Genomic DNA, 13973 nt, shown 5'->3' with positions numbered 1-13973 from the left:
TAAACAGGTGACACACTCATGTACTTCCGAGTTCATATCATATGAAAGATATAACCTGAGCACCCCTGCGACCGTCCCTGCTGCCCCCACATCCACGCAAACCTGAGTGAAGCAAATAGTTTCTTACCCCCCTTCCCCTGTGCACACGGAGAGCCCAGCGGTGGTGCTTAGGGCTTCTTGTTGGTCTCTAACTTGCATCTGCTTACCGCACCCTGGTCTGCATGATGCCTGTTGCTCTGGGCTTGGGGAACAGATGGCCAGGTGTCCTGTGTCCTGACAGGTGTCCACTGCTGGGGACAGAATTCAGTCTGGCACTTACAGAGAAGCACACAGAAGGCCCCCATCACACTTAAGGATTTTACTGTCCCTCAACCTTCATTCAGTTTAAGGTTGTTCCCAGGTGCACTCAAGTTTAGAAGTGTTTCCCATCCTTAGGGAATTTTTTGTGATTACGCTTTCTTTCTTAAAGTCTGCTTTTTCTAATATCAATGTAGCTGTGTCAGCTTTCTTTGGTTAATATTTGCTTGGTATTTCCATTTTTTTCCTAACTTTCTTAAATGTGACGCCTGTCACAACACAGAACTGGGTTTTTTTTTAAAAATCAAATGGGAAACTTTCTTTAGCTGACAAGTTATTTCACGTTTTCCATTTACCGTGATTAACAGTAACTCTGAGTTTCTTTGTGCTGTCCATTCATGTTTTTTTATGTTCCCCCCATTCTTACCTTCTATTGAATTAGTAAGTTTTCTTCAATCCCTTTTTTGCCTCTACTTAGCAACTAGTTGACAAGTTATATGTCCTATTTTTATTCTTTTAGTGGCTGTGAAATTCTAAAATGAATGTTTACATTTTTTAAAGGTCTGAAGTTAACGAGAGTCTCCCTTTCCCCGAATGACACAAGGGCCTTGCTCACTCTGCCTGGGGCCACCCTCCCGCCTGCTTTCTCTCTTCCCAGACCCAAACCCGGCCGCGGACTCTTGTCCCGCCTCCCGGCTCACCCTTCTGTGGCTTCCCATGTCTTCCTCCTGGACATGGGTCTCTTTTCTTCAACTGTACCCCCTCCTAGTCGTTCTCTGTTTTGTTTACAGATGGCTTTGTTTCATTTTAAGTCTTGAGTGGTAATTTCTCTGTGCATTTTCTGCCAGCGCCTTGCTTTCCAGGCTCCGTGGCCACATCTGGAGAGCCGTCCACTGCTCCTTCCTGGCGCCTTCCCCACTCGTGCGTAGGTGTAGGGTTCCTTTTCTTTCTTTCTTTCTTTCTTTCTTTCTTTCTTTCTTTCTTTCTTCCTTTCTTCCTTTCTTCCTTTCTTATTATTTTGCTTCCTAAATCTGAGAATTTATGTCCTCCATTATTTTGGGGAGATCCTTAGTCGTTATTTCTTAAATTTTGCCTTTCCCTTCTTCTGCCTTCTTCCTCCAGAACCCGTTACAAGTTTGTCAGACACCTCGGTCCATTACCCTGTCTCTTACTTTTCCTTTGTTTTGTTATTTTAATTGACCCCTTGGCCTCTGTACTTCTTTTACGTAATTTCTTCATATTGGTCTTCTGGGAAATTAGTCTGCCTTCAGCTGAGACTAATTTGTGGTTCGGCCACCTGTGAGTGTTTAGTCTAAGTGACTCTGCTTTTATTTTTAGAAGTTGTAGTTGCTTCTCTTTTATACCTGTCTGTTCTTTATTCATAGTATGTTCTGTTTTTAATTCCTTCTTTTGTATCTCTAGTGATTTTAGGCCTACATATTTCCATTAATTCCTTGTTAATTCTTTTATCTGAATTTTCGAGAGTCTGTGCCAGCTTTTAAATTTTTTTTAATCTTTATTTATTTTTGAGAGAGAGAGAGCGGGGGAGGGGCAGAGAGAGAGGGAGACACAGAATCCGAAGCAGGCTCCAGGCTCCGGGCTCCGAGCTGTCAGCACAGAGCCCGATGCGGGACTCGAACTCTGAATGGTGAGATCGTGATCTGAGCCCCCCGGGCGCCCCTGATTGTGCCATTGTTTTGTGGCTGCTACTGCAGACTCACTCTTTGGAAGCGCTGTCCGGCCGGACCTTCTCTGCAACGCTTTGTGGCCTTCGTGGCCTGGGGTCCTTGGTATTGCATCTGCCAGGCATCCCGTGGGCTAGAATCCCTTTTATTTCGTTACCTTGTGGTTCCTTGTTACATGACCTACCGTGATCCCCTGTCCTGTTGATCATCCAGGAGGGACTATGAACTTTCAAACTTTGTGGCTTCGCTCGTGCTTTTTCCTGTGCTAAGAGTACTTTTTCTCTAGTCAGTCTGCCATCCTCCTTCAAGGCCACGCTTCACACTTACTTCCTTTGTGAAGCCTTCTTTGGTGCATCTCGCGTAGGCAGGGGCACCCGCTTCAGATGGCCGTGTGTCCTTCCCCCTCATGCCAGCAGAACACTCGGCCCGGGGCCTGTGGGAAGACGCACATGTGTCCCACCAGCCGGGAAGCTCAGGACAGGCTGCGTCTGCATCAGCTAAACTCTGAGACCAGCGCCATCTGGACAACGGATAAATAATTCTCAGATTTACTTTAAATATTTATTTGTTTATTTTTATTTGAAAGAGCGAGAACACACACGATCAAGGGAGGGCAGGGAGAGAGAGAACCTCAAGCGGGCTCCGTGCTCGGTGCGGAGCCTGACGAGGGCTTGATTCCACGACCCTGGGCTCTAGACCTGAGCTGAAATCAAGAGTCAGACACTCAACCGACTGAGCCACCCAGGTGCCCCTCAGATTGACTTTCAAGTAGTATGTTTATAAGACAGAATACAAGACACTGTTAGATTACATTTCACAAAATGGTAAACAGAGATTTTAAGAGAATGTGTGTAAAACGAGTAAAATGAAACCCTCTCCCACAGTGTTGAGGTCAGACAGATGTCTGATTTCACGAAGTCCGCATTCTCGCGTCTGACGGAACGAGTGGGCACGGGAGCAGGGGCCCCGAGAGGCAGCCCGCGGACCCCTGTCTGCGGGGCTGCCCAGCTGTGTCCTCCTCCCACAGGTGAGCATCTGTCTGGAGTGCAACAGCAGCAAACTGCGGGGCTTGAAGCGAAAGTGGATCCGCTGCTCGGCCCAGGCGACCGTCCTGCACCTGAAGAAGTTCATCGCCAAAAAACTTAACCTTTCGTCTTTCAACGAGGTAATAGTTAGGCCACAAATAGAAACTATGACAAACCGGTTCTCATTTGTAAAAGCGATACTTCTACGGTTCTTTGTGGGTTTTTTGTTGTTTTGACATCTCTGTTTAGAGATTTTAAGTCAGAAAACAAAACTCTCAGTTTGTTTTGCGTACCCCCAGACAGCGTGACATGGGACATGGTGATGACGAGAGTGGAGGGAAGGCCAGATGGAGTGTGGGGAGCCCCTACAACGGGAGAGCGTGCTGGCGGGCGGTGGGGACAGTGTGACCGTGCTGGGGGGTTTCATCTCAGAGAGACTCTGTTCTTTCACAAATGGAGGGCTGACTGCCTGCTGGGTGGCAGTGAACAGGTGGGCAGGTCAAGATCTTGTGGGGATGACGGGCGGCGGGTGTGCGCGGGGCTGGTGGACGGAGGGCTGGGCGAGCACTTACGCTGGGATGTGAGTCGTCAGTAGGAGTCAGTTGTGCGTAATTAAGTGCAAGGAGAAGGCGGCAAGAGGTATAGCTTTAAAATAGTCCTCAGGCCGTGAGGAAAATGGGTCACTGGGGCCCAGAAACGGAAACAGGAGAGGCCAGCAGGGGCATCAGTGGCAAGAGTCCAGGGGAGGCGGACCAGGGTGGTGCACTGCAGACGGCAGAATTGGACAAACTTGAGGAATGTTTCAGAGGGAGTAGTAGGTTGAGCAGTAGCCCCCCAAATATGTCCACATACCCCAGAATCTGTAAATGTGACCTTTTGGGGGAAAAGTATTTTTTTCTAAATTGAGTAAGGATCTATAATTAAGATAAGAATCATGAGATGAGATAACCCGTGAATGTCCCGAGCGGACCCTAAATCCAATGACGAGTGTCCTTACAAGAGAGAGCAGAGGGAATCTGAGACACACACACAGAGGAGGAGGGGATGTGAGGGCAGAGTCACAGGGGGTGATGTGGCCACAAGCCCAGGAGCACCTGAGCCACCCAAAGCTGGAAGAGACGGGAAGGATCCTCCCCTAGAGCCTCCAGAGTGAGCTCAGCTTTGCCAGGGCCTTGATTTTGGGCTCTGGACTCCACATCTGTGAGGAAGTAAAGTCCTGTTGTTTTAAACCACCAGGTTTAGGGTACTTTGTCACAGCTGCTACAGGAAACCAGAACAGATTTTGGTACCAGGAAGTGGGGTGCTGCTGTAACAAATACCTAGAAATGTGGACATGGCCTTGGACTTGAATCACTGGTGGAGGCTGGAAGAATTTTGAGAGATGATGAAAAAGGCTGGATTGCTGTTGGAAATAAGGTCATTTAAGGTGACTCTGGTGGCCCCAAAGGAGGTGAGGGGCGCAGGGAAACCACTCTGTCACCTAGGAGGATACATGTCACCACAAGCACAATGTTGGTAGAAATAGGAACATGAAATATGCTTCTGACAAGGAAGAGAGGACGCAGAAGAAAAGCAGTCACCATCACACAGTGGCAGCAAGCACAGGGGGACTGCGCCTTCTGACCACGTGGAGGTGATGAACTTGGGTATTTGGCCCAGGAGGTCTCCAAGCCAAGTGTGAAGGTGTGGTCCGGCGTCTTGCTGCTGTCAGTAAAATATGAGAGATGTGAGTTGGGGAAGGGACTGCTAAGCAAAAAGGAGCCAGCACTTAGGCCTGTCCCGACCACAAACAGTCCGGAATACTAGGGTTTCACTGTTGGGAAAGCATGCTCCGGAGGGAAGGTGGAGAGTGTGGCCGGACAACCTTTTGCTGAAGACATTGGATGTGTGACTCAGCTGTCTCACAGAAGCTAGGAATGGATCTGTGGAGAACCATCCTGTCTAATGGCCTGGATCCATAACACGTATGGGAGACCCACAACATTTTTGAGAATGTTGTGCCAGCAGAATGACCATCGCCTTTTCCTGAAGGGGACAGAGACGGGAAGAAACAAGAACAGGCTGTCAGACTTCCAAAGTTTTGCAGGCAGGAGATAGGCTGACAGAGCTGCGCTTCGTGAAGAAGAAATGACGTGCAGGGCAGAGCCTTAGGCCCAGGTGGCGAGGCCGTCGTGGGCCCAGAGAGCAGAATCTCACTCAACCCACAGTGCTGTTTCTCTGCCTGGTTTACAAACTTGCTTGGGACCAGTGAACCCTCTATTCTTCTAATATATTACCCTTTGGAGGAGGACTATCCTGTGTTTTTCCCAACCTTGTATGTGGGGAGCAGACAATGTGATTTTAGTTTCATAGGACCCACAGCTAGAGAAGAATTTCAACCCAGGTGGATACCCAGAGCCTCACCTCTGCCTGATTCATATGCTTTGGAAGGGAAGGTCTGGGACTGTTGGCTAATGGTGTCCGAGGAGATTTTGGAATTTGGAGTTGCTACTGGAATGGGTTGAGACTCTTGGGAATGTTGGGATGGGGTGAGTATATTTTACATGTGGGATGGATGTGGACTTGCGGGGACCAGAAGGCAGACTGTCTATCGCAGGTGAAATGATGACTCCACTAAAAGATGTGTTCATTTCCTAACCCCTAGAACATGTGAATATGACGTGATTTGAAAAAAGGCCTTTGTCGATGTGTCAAGAATCTTGAGATGAAGAGATCATCCTAGATCATCTAGCTGGACCCTAAATTCAGTGACAAAGGTCCTTATAAGAGGAGGGCAGGCACACATTGCCTCAATAGATTTTAAAAGATAGATACTTTACAAAGCACCTTCTCTGATCACAGCAGCGTGACATTAGAAATCACTAACAGAAGGAAGACTGGAAAGTTTGCAAAATTGTGGAAATTAAACAACTCACTTTTAAAGAAGTCATGAATCAAAGAGGAACTGGAAAATACCTATAGACAAATGAAAACGAAAACACAACTTACCAAAACCCTTGGGGTAAAGCAAAAGCAGTGCCAATGGGAAATTTACAACTATAAATACTTACGTTAAGAACAAGAAAGGTCTCATCAACAACCTAGATTTACAACTTGAAGAAGTAGAAAAAGAACTAAACCCAAAGCTAGCAGAAGGAAGTAAATAATAAAGATCAGAGCAGAGATAAATGGAATAGAGAACAGAAAAACAGTAGAGAAAGTCAGCAGTTCTTTGAAAAGATCAACAAAGTTGACAAACTTCTAACTAACGGACTAAAAAAAAATTACTAAGATCTGAAATGAAAGTAGAGGCATTGTCATAGTTCTAGAGAAATCAAAAGGATTGTGGGGCACCTGGGCAGCTCAGTTGGTTAAGCATCCGACTCCTGATTTTGGCTCGTGTTGTGATCTCGCAGTTGTGGGATCGAGCCCCATGTTGGACTCTGCACTGACAGTGAGGAGCCTGCTAGGGACTCTGTCCCTCTGTCTCTGCCCCTTCCCCTCTTGTGCATGCACTCTCTCTCTCTTTCAAAATAAATAAATAAACAAACAAACTTGAAAAAATTTGTTAAAATGTTAATATTACCTAAACAATCTACACTCAAAGCAATGCCTATCAAAATCCCAATGATGTTTTTTGCAGAAATTAAAAAACCCATCCTAAATTTTGTATGAAATTTCAGGGGACCCTGAATAGCCAAAACAATCTTGGCATAAAGACAGACATCTAGGTCTATGGAGTAGAATAAAGAGCCCAGAAATAAACCCTCACGTATGTGGTCAAATGACGTCCAGCGAGGGTGTCAAAACCACTCGATGGGGAAAGGACAGTCTTCTCAACAAATGGTGCTGGGGAAACTACACATCCACACGCAGAAGAATGACGTTGAAGAGGTGTGTGCACCCCACGTTCACAGCAGCACTGTTCACATCAGCTAAGATGTGCCAGAACCCAGTGTCCGTCGACAGATGCGTGGGTAAGAAAACGTGGTCCATCCACACGGCGGAATGTTCCTCGGCCTCGAACGGGAAGGAAGTCCTGCCGCCTGCCACCACACGGATGGACCTGGAGGACATTGTGCTCCGTGAAATAAGCTGGTCGCGAGGGGACAAGCACCGGATGATTCCACTTACAGGAGGCCTGTGGGGGACGCAGATCATAGAGACAGACAGTGGATGGTGGGGGTCAGAGGCTGGGGGGGGTGGGAGACGGGGAGCTAGTGTTTCATGGAGCAGAGTGTCCCCTGGGAAGATGAGAGAGTTCTGGAGGTGGAGGCTGGGCATGTTCACCACTGCGAATGTGCCCAATGCCACGGAGCTGCCCACGTAAAAAACGGTTAAAATGGTAAATTTTATGTGTATTTTATCACATTTAAAAAAAAAAAAAAACAGTAAAAAGGAATGAACTGGTGATAGAAAGCCCCAGAGACCCCAGGGGAGTGTGGCCTCCTGGCGTCCAGGAGATTAAGTGTGAAGCCCCCCAGTGGTGGTGTTTCAGGGAAGGCACAGGAGACTGATACTGAGAGAGCCAAAATGATGTGCTGGTGTTTTCGGCGGGGCTACTAGAGGGAAGAAGGGGTCGGGAATGAGCACCCAGATGGATGGCCTCTCGAGATAGGCCGCTGTGGCCACTGCCTGCACACAGTGGAGAGGGAAAGTGGGAGGTGAGTGTCAGGGCCCCGGGTCAAGGTTGGGGTCCTTGGTGTGTGGTGCCATTTGGCCCCCGGGGTCATGGTGAGGTTGTCCAGAGGAGAGGGTTGGTGTGGGTCAGAGGCACGCCTGGGGGAGGTGGGGTTCGGCGTTGGGACAGTCTCCTCCGAGTTGGCCCCAGGTGGCCCCACATGTGTCCCCTGCCCAGCCCTCGTGCAGGTGTAGGGGGCTTCTTCCCCTCGTCCTGAGGGAGTTGAAAAGACCACTTGAGTCCACATCATTTGTCATCAGGGAAACAAATTAAAACAGTGAGATTACACTCCACACCTATCAGAACACCAAAGTCCAGACCTCTGACCACCACACGCTGGAGAGGGTGTGGAGTAACAGACCCCTGTTCACGGCGGTGGCAACACAGAATGCTGCGGCCAGTTTGCAAGACAGGTTGTCAGTTTCCTACAAAATGAATTACACTCTTACCACATGATCCAGCAGTCCTGCTCCCTGGCGTTCGCCCGAATTAACTGAAACCTTACGTCCACACGCACGCACCTTGCCCACAGTGTTTGTAGCAGCTGTGTTCATAGTTGCCCAAACTAAGAAACAACCAAGATGTCCGTAGTAGGCGACGATAATAAACTGGGATCCACCCAGACAGCGGAATCTTACTCATGCTAAAGAGAAGCCAGCTATGAAGCCATGAAAAGACCCGGGGTGGGGGGGGGGTGCAGATCTTAAATGCACGTTACTGAGGGGAAGAAGCCAATCTGTTTCCAGCTGTGGGACATTCTGGAGAAGGCGGAACCACAGGGGCTACGGCGGGAGGGGAGGGGGGAGGAGGGTGACCAGCTGGAGCCCGGGGCATTTTTAGGGCAGCGGCGCAGCTCCGTGTGGCGCCAGGGTGGTGGGCGCCTGCCATCACGCGCTCGTCCAGACCCACGGGACGTGCACCACCAAGGGTGACCCTGCCGTGGACTCGGGGCGATGACGACGCATCAGCTCCAGCAGGTGCACCACCTGGCGGGGATGTGGGTCGCGGGGGAGGCTGTGGGGGGGCAGGGGGCGTGGGGCATCCCCGTGCCTCCCTCACGTTTGCTGTGAGCCTAGATCTGCTCTCAAAATAGTCTTTTTTTAAAAAGAAAGGAGAAAGACCATCTGAAGAGCCCATTACCTTTCTCCACTGAGGTAAGAGGAACAAGCTTGGCCAAGAGGTGGACTGAGGTGGAGAGAGAGACAGGTGCTCTGGGGTGACAACAGCGGAGCGCCCCCTGGGGGCCGTGTGGTGGGTGTGGACCCAAGCCCCAGGTGCTCTTGGACCTGGGATAGGTTGGGGGGGGGCCTCCCGAGTGCTCCCCACCTGTGCCACCTGGAAACGGGGCCCGTCGGCCACAGGCAACTGACTTGTGTGACCCGACCGGCATCGCTGGCGCAGACCGGAGGCCACGTGTGCTGAGCGCCGTGCCCAAGGCACCCTGACTGAAGCCTTCTTCTCCCGCCAGCTGGACATTTTATGCAACGAGGAAATCCTGGGCAAGGACCACACGCTCAAATTTGTGGTTGTCACGAGGTGGAGATTCAAGGTGAGACCCGTCACTTTGTAAAGATAGGGTTATTTGATTTTCAGAATCTGCTACAAATGACAACTGCTTTTCTGTGCATATTTTCAACTAAGAGCTTAGGAATAACAACTCAGCCACAGGATTATTCTGGAATCATCAACACCAGAGTCGGTGTGGCCGGGGCCCTCAGGCGAGCACCGCCCCTCCTGGCCAAGCTGGCTGCCCGCAGTCAGCTGTGGGGGTCAGAGAACGCCCACAAGCCTTTGGGTACCTCTCTAAAGCAGGAAGCAGATGGCAGGATCCCCGACTTGAGGGGCAGCCCGGAGAAGGGGGTGACAGCCAGTAGGACCCCAAGAGGAAGGGCGGGATCAGGTGGGGCAGCAGCTGTGCGGAGGGAAGGGGCCCGTCCAGTCCCCCTTCCCTGCCCCCGCGGCTGGCGATGGTGACGCTCCGCGCTCTGACTTTGTCTTGCAGAAGGCGCCTCTCCTGCTGCACTACAGACCCAAGATGGACTTGCTCTGAGCTCGGCCCTGGGCCGGCCCCGCCGCACCCGGGCTGTGGCCGCCCTGCAGGTGTCGTGGGGACCAGATTTCTGAACAGAGTATTTATAACTTTTGTATGAGAGAACTCACACTCACCAAGACACTACCAGCACCGCGGTCACGAGACGACGAAACACTTTACTGCACAGTCTTAGTGGCCGCAGAGGCGCCTCTCACAGACTGGATGGTAAACACAGTGGCCACGCGACCTTCGCTTGCTTTCCAGGCCTTGGAAATCTGGTCATTTCAGTTTAGTTGATGAATTAGGGTTCACGATAAGCCTCGAAAATACTTGTATGTTTATTGAACCCTTCCTAAGTTATTGAGAAAATATCTTTTCATGGTGAATGACGCTATTTATGTTGCCTTTAGCTTCCTGAAGACTTAGAAGGTATATAAAGGTTTAATTTAAAAGCATACCAAAAGGGGTTTCCATTAATGAGTTAGCCACGGTATTTAATTTCCACATTAGGAAACGGGAAAAGCCGACGGCGCCTCTGCCTCGCCTGGCGCTCCGGGCTCCGAGGGCCACGCGGCCCCGAGGCGAGGAAGGGCCCCCACCGCCCCCCAGATGCCCCCGGACGCGGCGCACTCAGCAGGGTGGGGTGGCTAGGCCCGCCGCACGCTGCCTGGTGGAGCCGCCCTTGTTCTCAAACATCACTGGTGCGCGTCGGGTTCCGAGGGCTGAGGGCCCCACTTAATTCTTCCTATCTGCATCTTGCTGAAGGGAGGGGTGGTGGCTCTGGGGGGCGTTCCCGTCAGATGAGGGCCGGTGCCCCAGGGCGCAGGCTCCGGTCCCCACCACGTCCACCCTTGGAAAGCTGTCCCCCGCCCCTGCTTGTGCACAAAGCTGGCACTCTGTTGCTGTTCCCAGCCGAGCCTGGGAGGAGCCTGCTGGCTGCTTTTTCAGTGACTTAATGTTCTCAAGTGCCGGTCACAGGCAGCACACATTTTGTCAACCCCTTTCTCCTCCCAAGTGTTAATATTTTTGTGGAATTAGAGAATAAATATTTGTTCCTTGAAAATAGTAACTTGGAACACGTAAAGCAAGGAGGAGAAAGCAACCATTTTCCGGGGCAGTGAAAGTGTTGTCCTGGGTTCTGTGTCTGTCCTTGTCCTCTGCCCCCCGCACCGTGCTTCCTCAGTGAGCTTTGGGTTCCTGCCCCCCACCCCCCCCCCGCCGTCACCTCCGCTCACCCTGCAGGCAGGCTGGGGGCCCTGGGTCCATCAGCCCCCATCCACCACCTTCGTTCATGGACTGTTTCACCTTACTGACTGGAATTTTTTTCTCCATTTGCTTCGAAAGTTACGGTTGGGTTTCTTCTGCTTCCCATTTCGTGCAGGTAAATGTCAGGAGCAGCTACTAACGAGACCTGATCTGGGTGACGAGAAAATCATCCCAATTAACTCAGTCCAAGTGATTCTAACGTAAGGCCTTTTACAAACATAGCAACAGATTGTTAGGGATTGGTCAAAATTCACGTCTTCATTTAAGCCCATGGACTCCCAGTACTGTTCGAATTGTTCAGTTACCTAAGCTTGCTACTCATCCAAATCATGTTTTAGAGTTGCTCTACTAGGTTTAATGAGTAGATGTGTATGAGTAAATATTACCTGTCTACCTCAAAATACACATCACTGCTGAAGCACTCTGCACAACCATACATTACCACAGTGCGGTTTTAGGGTTAGCGTTAGAACTTGGGGATTTGCCTGTGTAGTGGAGGGGGGGTTAGGGTGAAACAGTGTAAGCACCCAAATTCAAACAGAATCGGCTCACGGTTCAGATTAGACTGAGTATCGCCGTAATCCTCTCATAATATATATTTGTAACTTTGTAGCTATCTTTGAAATCACTTGAATTTGCTATGGTGCTAAGTGGACGTACTTAAATACACAGAGAGGTGGAGATGGTCGGAGCCAGTGCTGACATGGCCGGCAGGCTGCTGGCCCTCCTGTGACCCCTTTTGTAATCGTGTCAACCTGACGCAACCTCAGCAGCAGAAGTACCTATTTTTCTAAGATTCCTCGTGCAGACTGTCTTCACTACAGGACGGCCCCGGGGACCCCGCCCCTCAGCTGACAGGAGCCCAGAGCCTGCGTCCCAGGGCAGCTTCCGTGGCCCCTTCCCCGCTGTCACGCTTTCGTGTCACATCAAAAGGCTGAATTTAATTTCTTCCAGCATGAAAGCCAGGATCAGTTAGTGATTGGATCCTACGAGGTTTGTTTTTTTTTTAACAGATGGAGTTACTGTGAATAGTTTTCACGACCGTTTATGCTGGTAAGCAAGAGCTGTTCAGTTACCTTCCCGCGTCACTGTCCGCGGCAGCGGGACTCCCTGCCCAGCACGTGGTCTCGCTAAATGCAGTTTTCATGAAAATAGAAAATTCAGATAGAATATATAAATATTGAATTTAAGATTTGGGGGGTTAAAAAAAAAGAAAACTTAACTTTATAAAATTATTTATTCTATTTTAAGCCTTCTATCATATTTTCCCATCCGATTGTTTGGTTTCCGTGGTCCAGCTTTATTTACAGGCATATAAAATGAAATTGTGACATGTTTTGCAAGCTTCTTCTTTTACTTTGAGTAGCTTTTAATTTGTACTTTTTTTTATATAGATACAGAGCACTGTTTATGCTTTTGTGCAATAGGTCCCAAGATGCATTTACTAGACATCTGTTTAAATTGTAATGCCGCATCTCTTCTGCTCAATTGAAAGGGAATGTAGGTGGAATTTCAAAATATGTACATTCAGCTATTTGGTTTCTCCTTTTACTGTTGTTACGAGAATGCTGTTTTGGGGGATGGTGTGTGGGTGTGTGTGTGTGTATGTGTGTGTGTGTGTGTGCAAGAACACCTGCCAGCAGTATCGTAGGGCACGAGACCCAGCAGGCCGCCGTGGAGCGGCACGTGGCCGTCCCGGACCAGCCTCGCGGCCACCCTGGGTCCCCTATTTTCAGACCCCGTGTGCGGCCCTTGGGTGCCCTGCCCCACGCCGACCAGACCACGGATGTGTGGGTGCTACTTCCACAGGGGCTCCCGAGCCCTCCAGGGCGTGTGGCCTCTGATGCCTCCTTGTGGCGAAGTCTTTAGAAATCCATTTCGTTTCTTCCTCAAAATGCACAGGATGGCATTTTACAGCAGTTTAAAACGTGTCATTGGGCTGAATGTTCCAGAAACGAGTCAGCTGATTTCTACTTTACATGCGAGTGTTAGATGTGCTCTTAAGACACTGAAAATAAACTTAGCTCAGAACAAATCCTGTTTCTGTTTCCTCAGGAAATCATTTACGCTCCATCATGTGTGACCTTAGCGCCATAAGCCAAGTGTCTCTCTGCCTTGGGATTTAAACCAACTAGTGGTTTAAGATCAGTAGATTAGAAAACCGTGATTCAAACCAGCCGTCATCTTGACACATTCTGTCCCTGCGAGGCAGGGACAGGGGTGGCACGGCTGTAGCCTCCGGGCCATCAAGGAGGCTCTGTGCGAATGCCCGCCCACGCTTGGCCTGCATCACGTGGGGTTCGCCACGTCCACGAGCGCATCTGAAGGAGGGACTGTGGTTTGAGTGTCCCCTAAAACGTGTGTAGCGTTAGTGCAAATGTCTGTTCCAACAACTTAATTGGGTATAAGAAAACCATTTTTCCCCAAACGATGTAGGGTTCAGGGGTGTGAGCCGCCACTAACCTGACCGTCACACGTGGCCACATGGACGCTGTCGCGGTTTGTTGAGATGAAAATGCAGATACATATTTTTGACTGTTTAATTTGAAAGTTTACATTTTTTATGCTTTGTGTTGGTGTGTAATTTTTGTACTATTGGTGGCTAGTTTTTGTCTAAAATCTTTTTTGGAATATTGCTTAAACGTTTTGATTTTATGATAGTGAAGCTTGTACTCAGTGTTTTGCCAATTAATATTATATGCTTGTAATAAAAGCAAAAGAAAAACATACCTAAAGTTTTTTCGGGCTGGAAGTTTATAAAATATTTCTAGGAGCGTAACATGGATGATCTGTTGGCACCGCAGTGAACTGAAAATTACCGCAGGCGCTGTTGGCACACACCCCTCCCCCCATGCCCTCCCCCACCGGAGCCCCTCACCCCAGCCCTCCCCCGCCCCTCACCCCAGCCCTCCCCCACCCCCAGCCCCGAGCCCTCCCCCACCCCAAGCCCCGTGCCCTCCCTCACCTGTGCCCTCCCTCACCCCATGCCTAGCCCTCACAGATTAACT

At 49.8% G+C, this 13973-nt stretch overlaps 1 protein-coding gene across 3 annotated transcripts in view; it reads left to right on the top strand.

Annotated features, from left to right (window-relative positions):
* The window catches only part of PCGF3 (polycomb group ring finger 3), a 56623-nt gene extending 42929 nt beyond the window's left edge, over window positions 1-13694 (top strand). For 2 of the 3 annotated variants that reach the window (XM_047094193.1, XM_047094192.1), the window contains exons 9-11: window positions 3010-3147; window positions 9136-9216; window positions 9670-13694. In XM_047094193.1, the coding sequence (XP_046950149.1) occupies window positions 3010-3147; window positions 9136-9216; window positions 9670-9717 (267 nt within the window). In that variant the 3' untranslated portion in view covers window positions 9718-13694. Of the gene's footprint in view, window positions 1-3009; window positions 3148-4243; window positions 6396-9135; window positions 9217-9669 lie in introns of those variants that run through there. The other variant, XM_047094194.1, reaches the window with a different exon arrangement.
* The last annotated feature ends 279 nt before the right edge of the window (window positions 13695-13973 follow it).

This window comes from Lynx rufus, unplaced genomic scaffold (assembly GCF_022079265.1).
Source record: "Lynx rufus isolate CCGP_SWC_20201006 ecotype Redwood Valley unplaced genomic scaffold, mLynRuf1.p SCAF_38, whole genome shotgun sequence".
In the NCBI taxonomy this organism is placed as follows: Eukaryota; Metazoa; Chordata; class Mammalia; order Carnivora; family Felidae; genus Lynx; species Lynx rufus.
The sequence above is the reverse complement of the archived record's forward strand: the minus strand, read 5'-3'. Positions and strand labels throughout refer to the sequence as shown.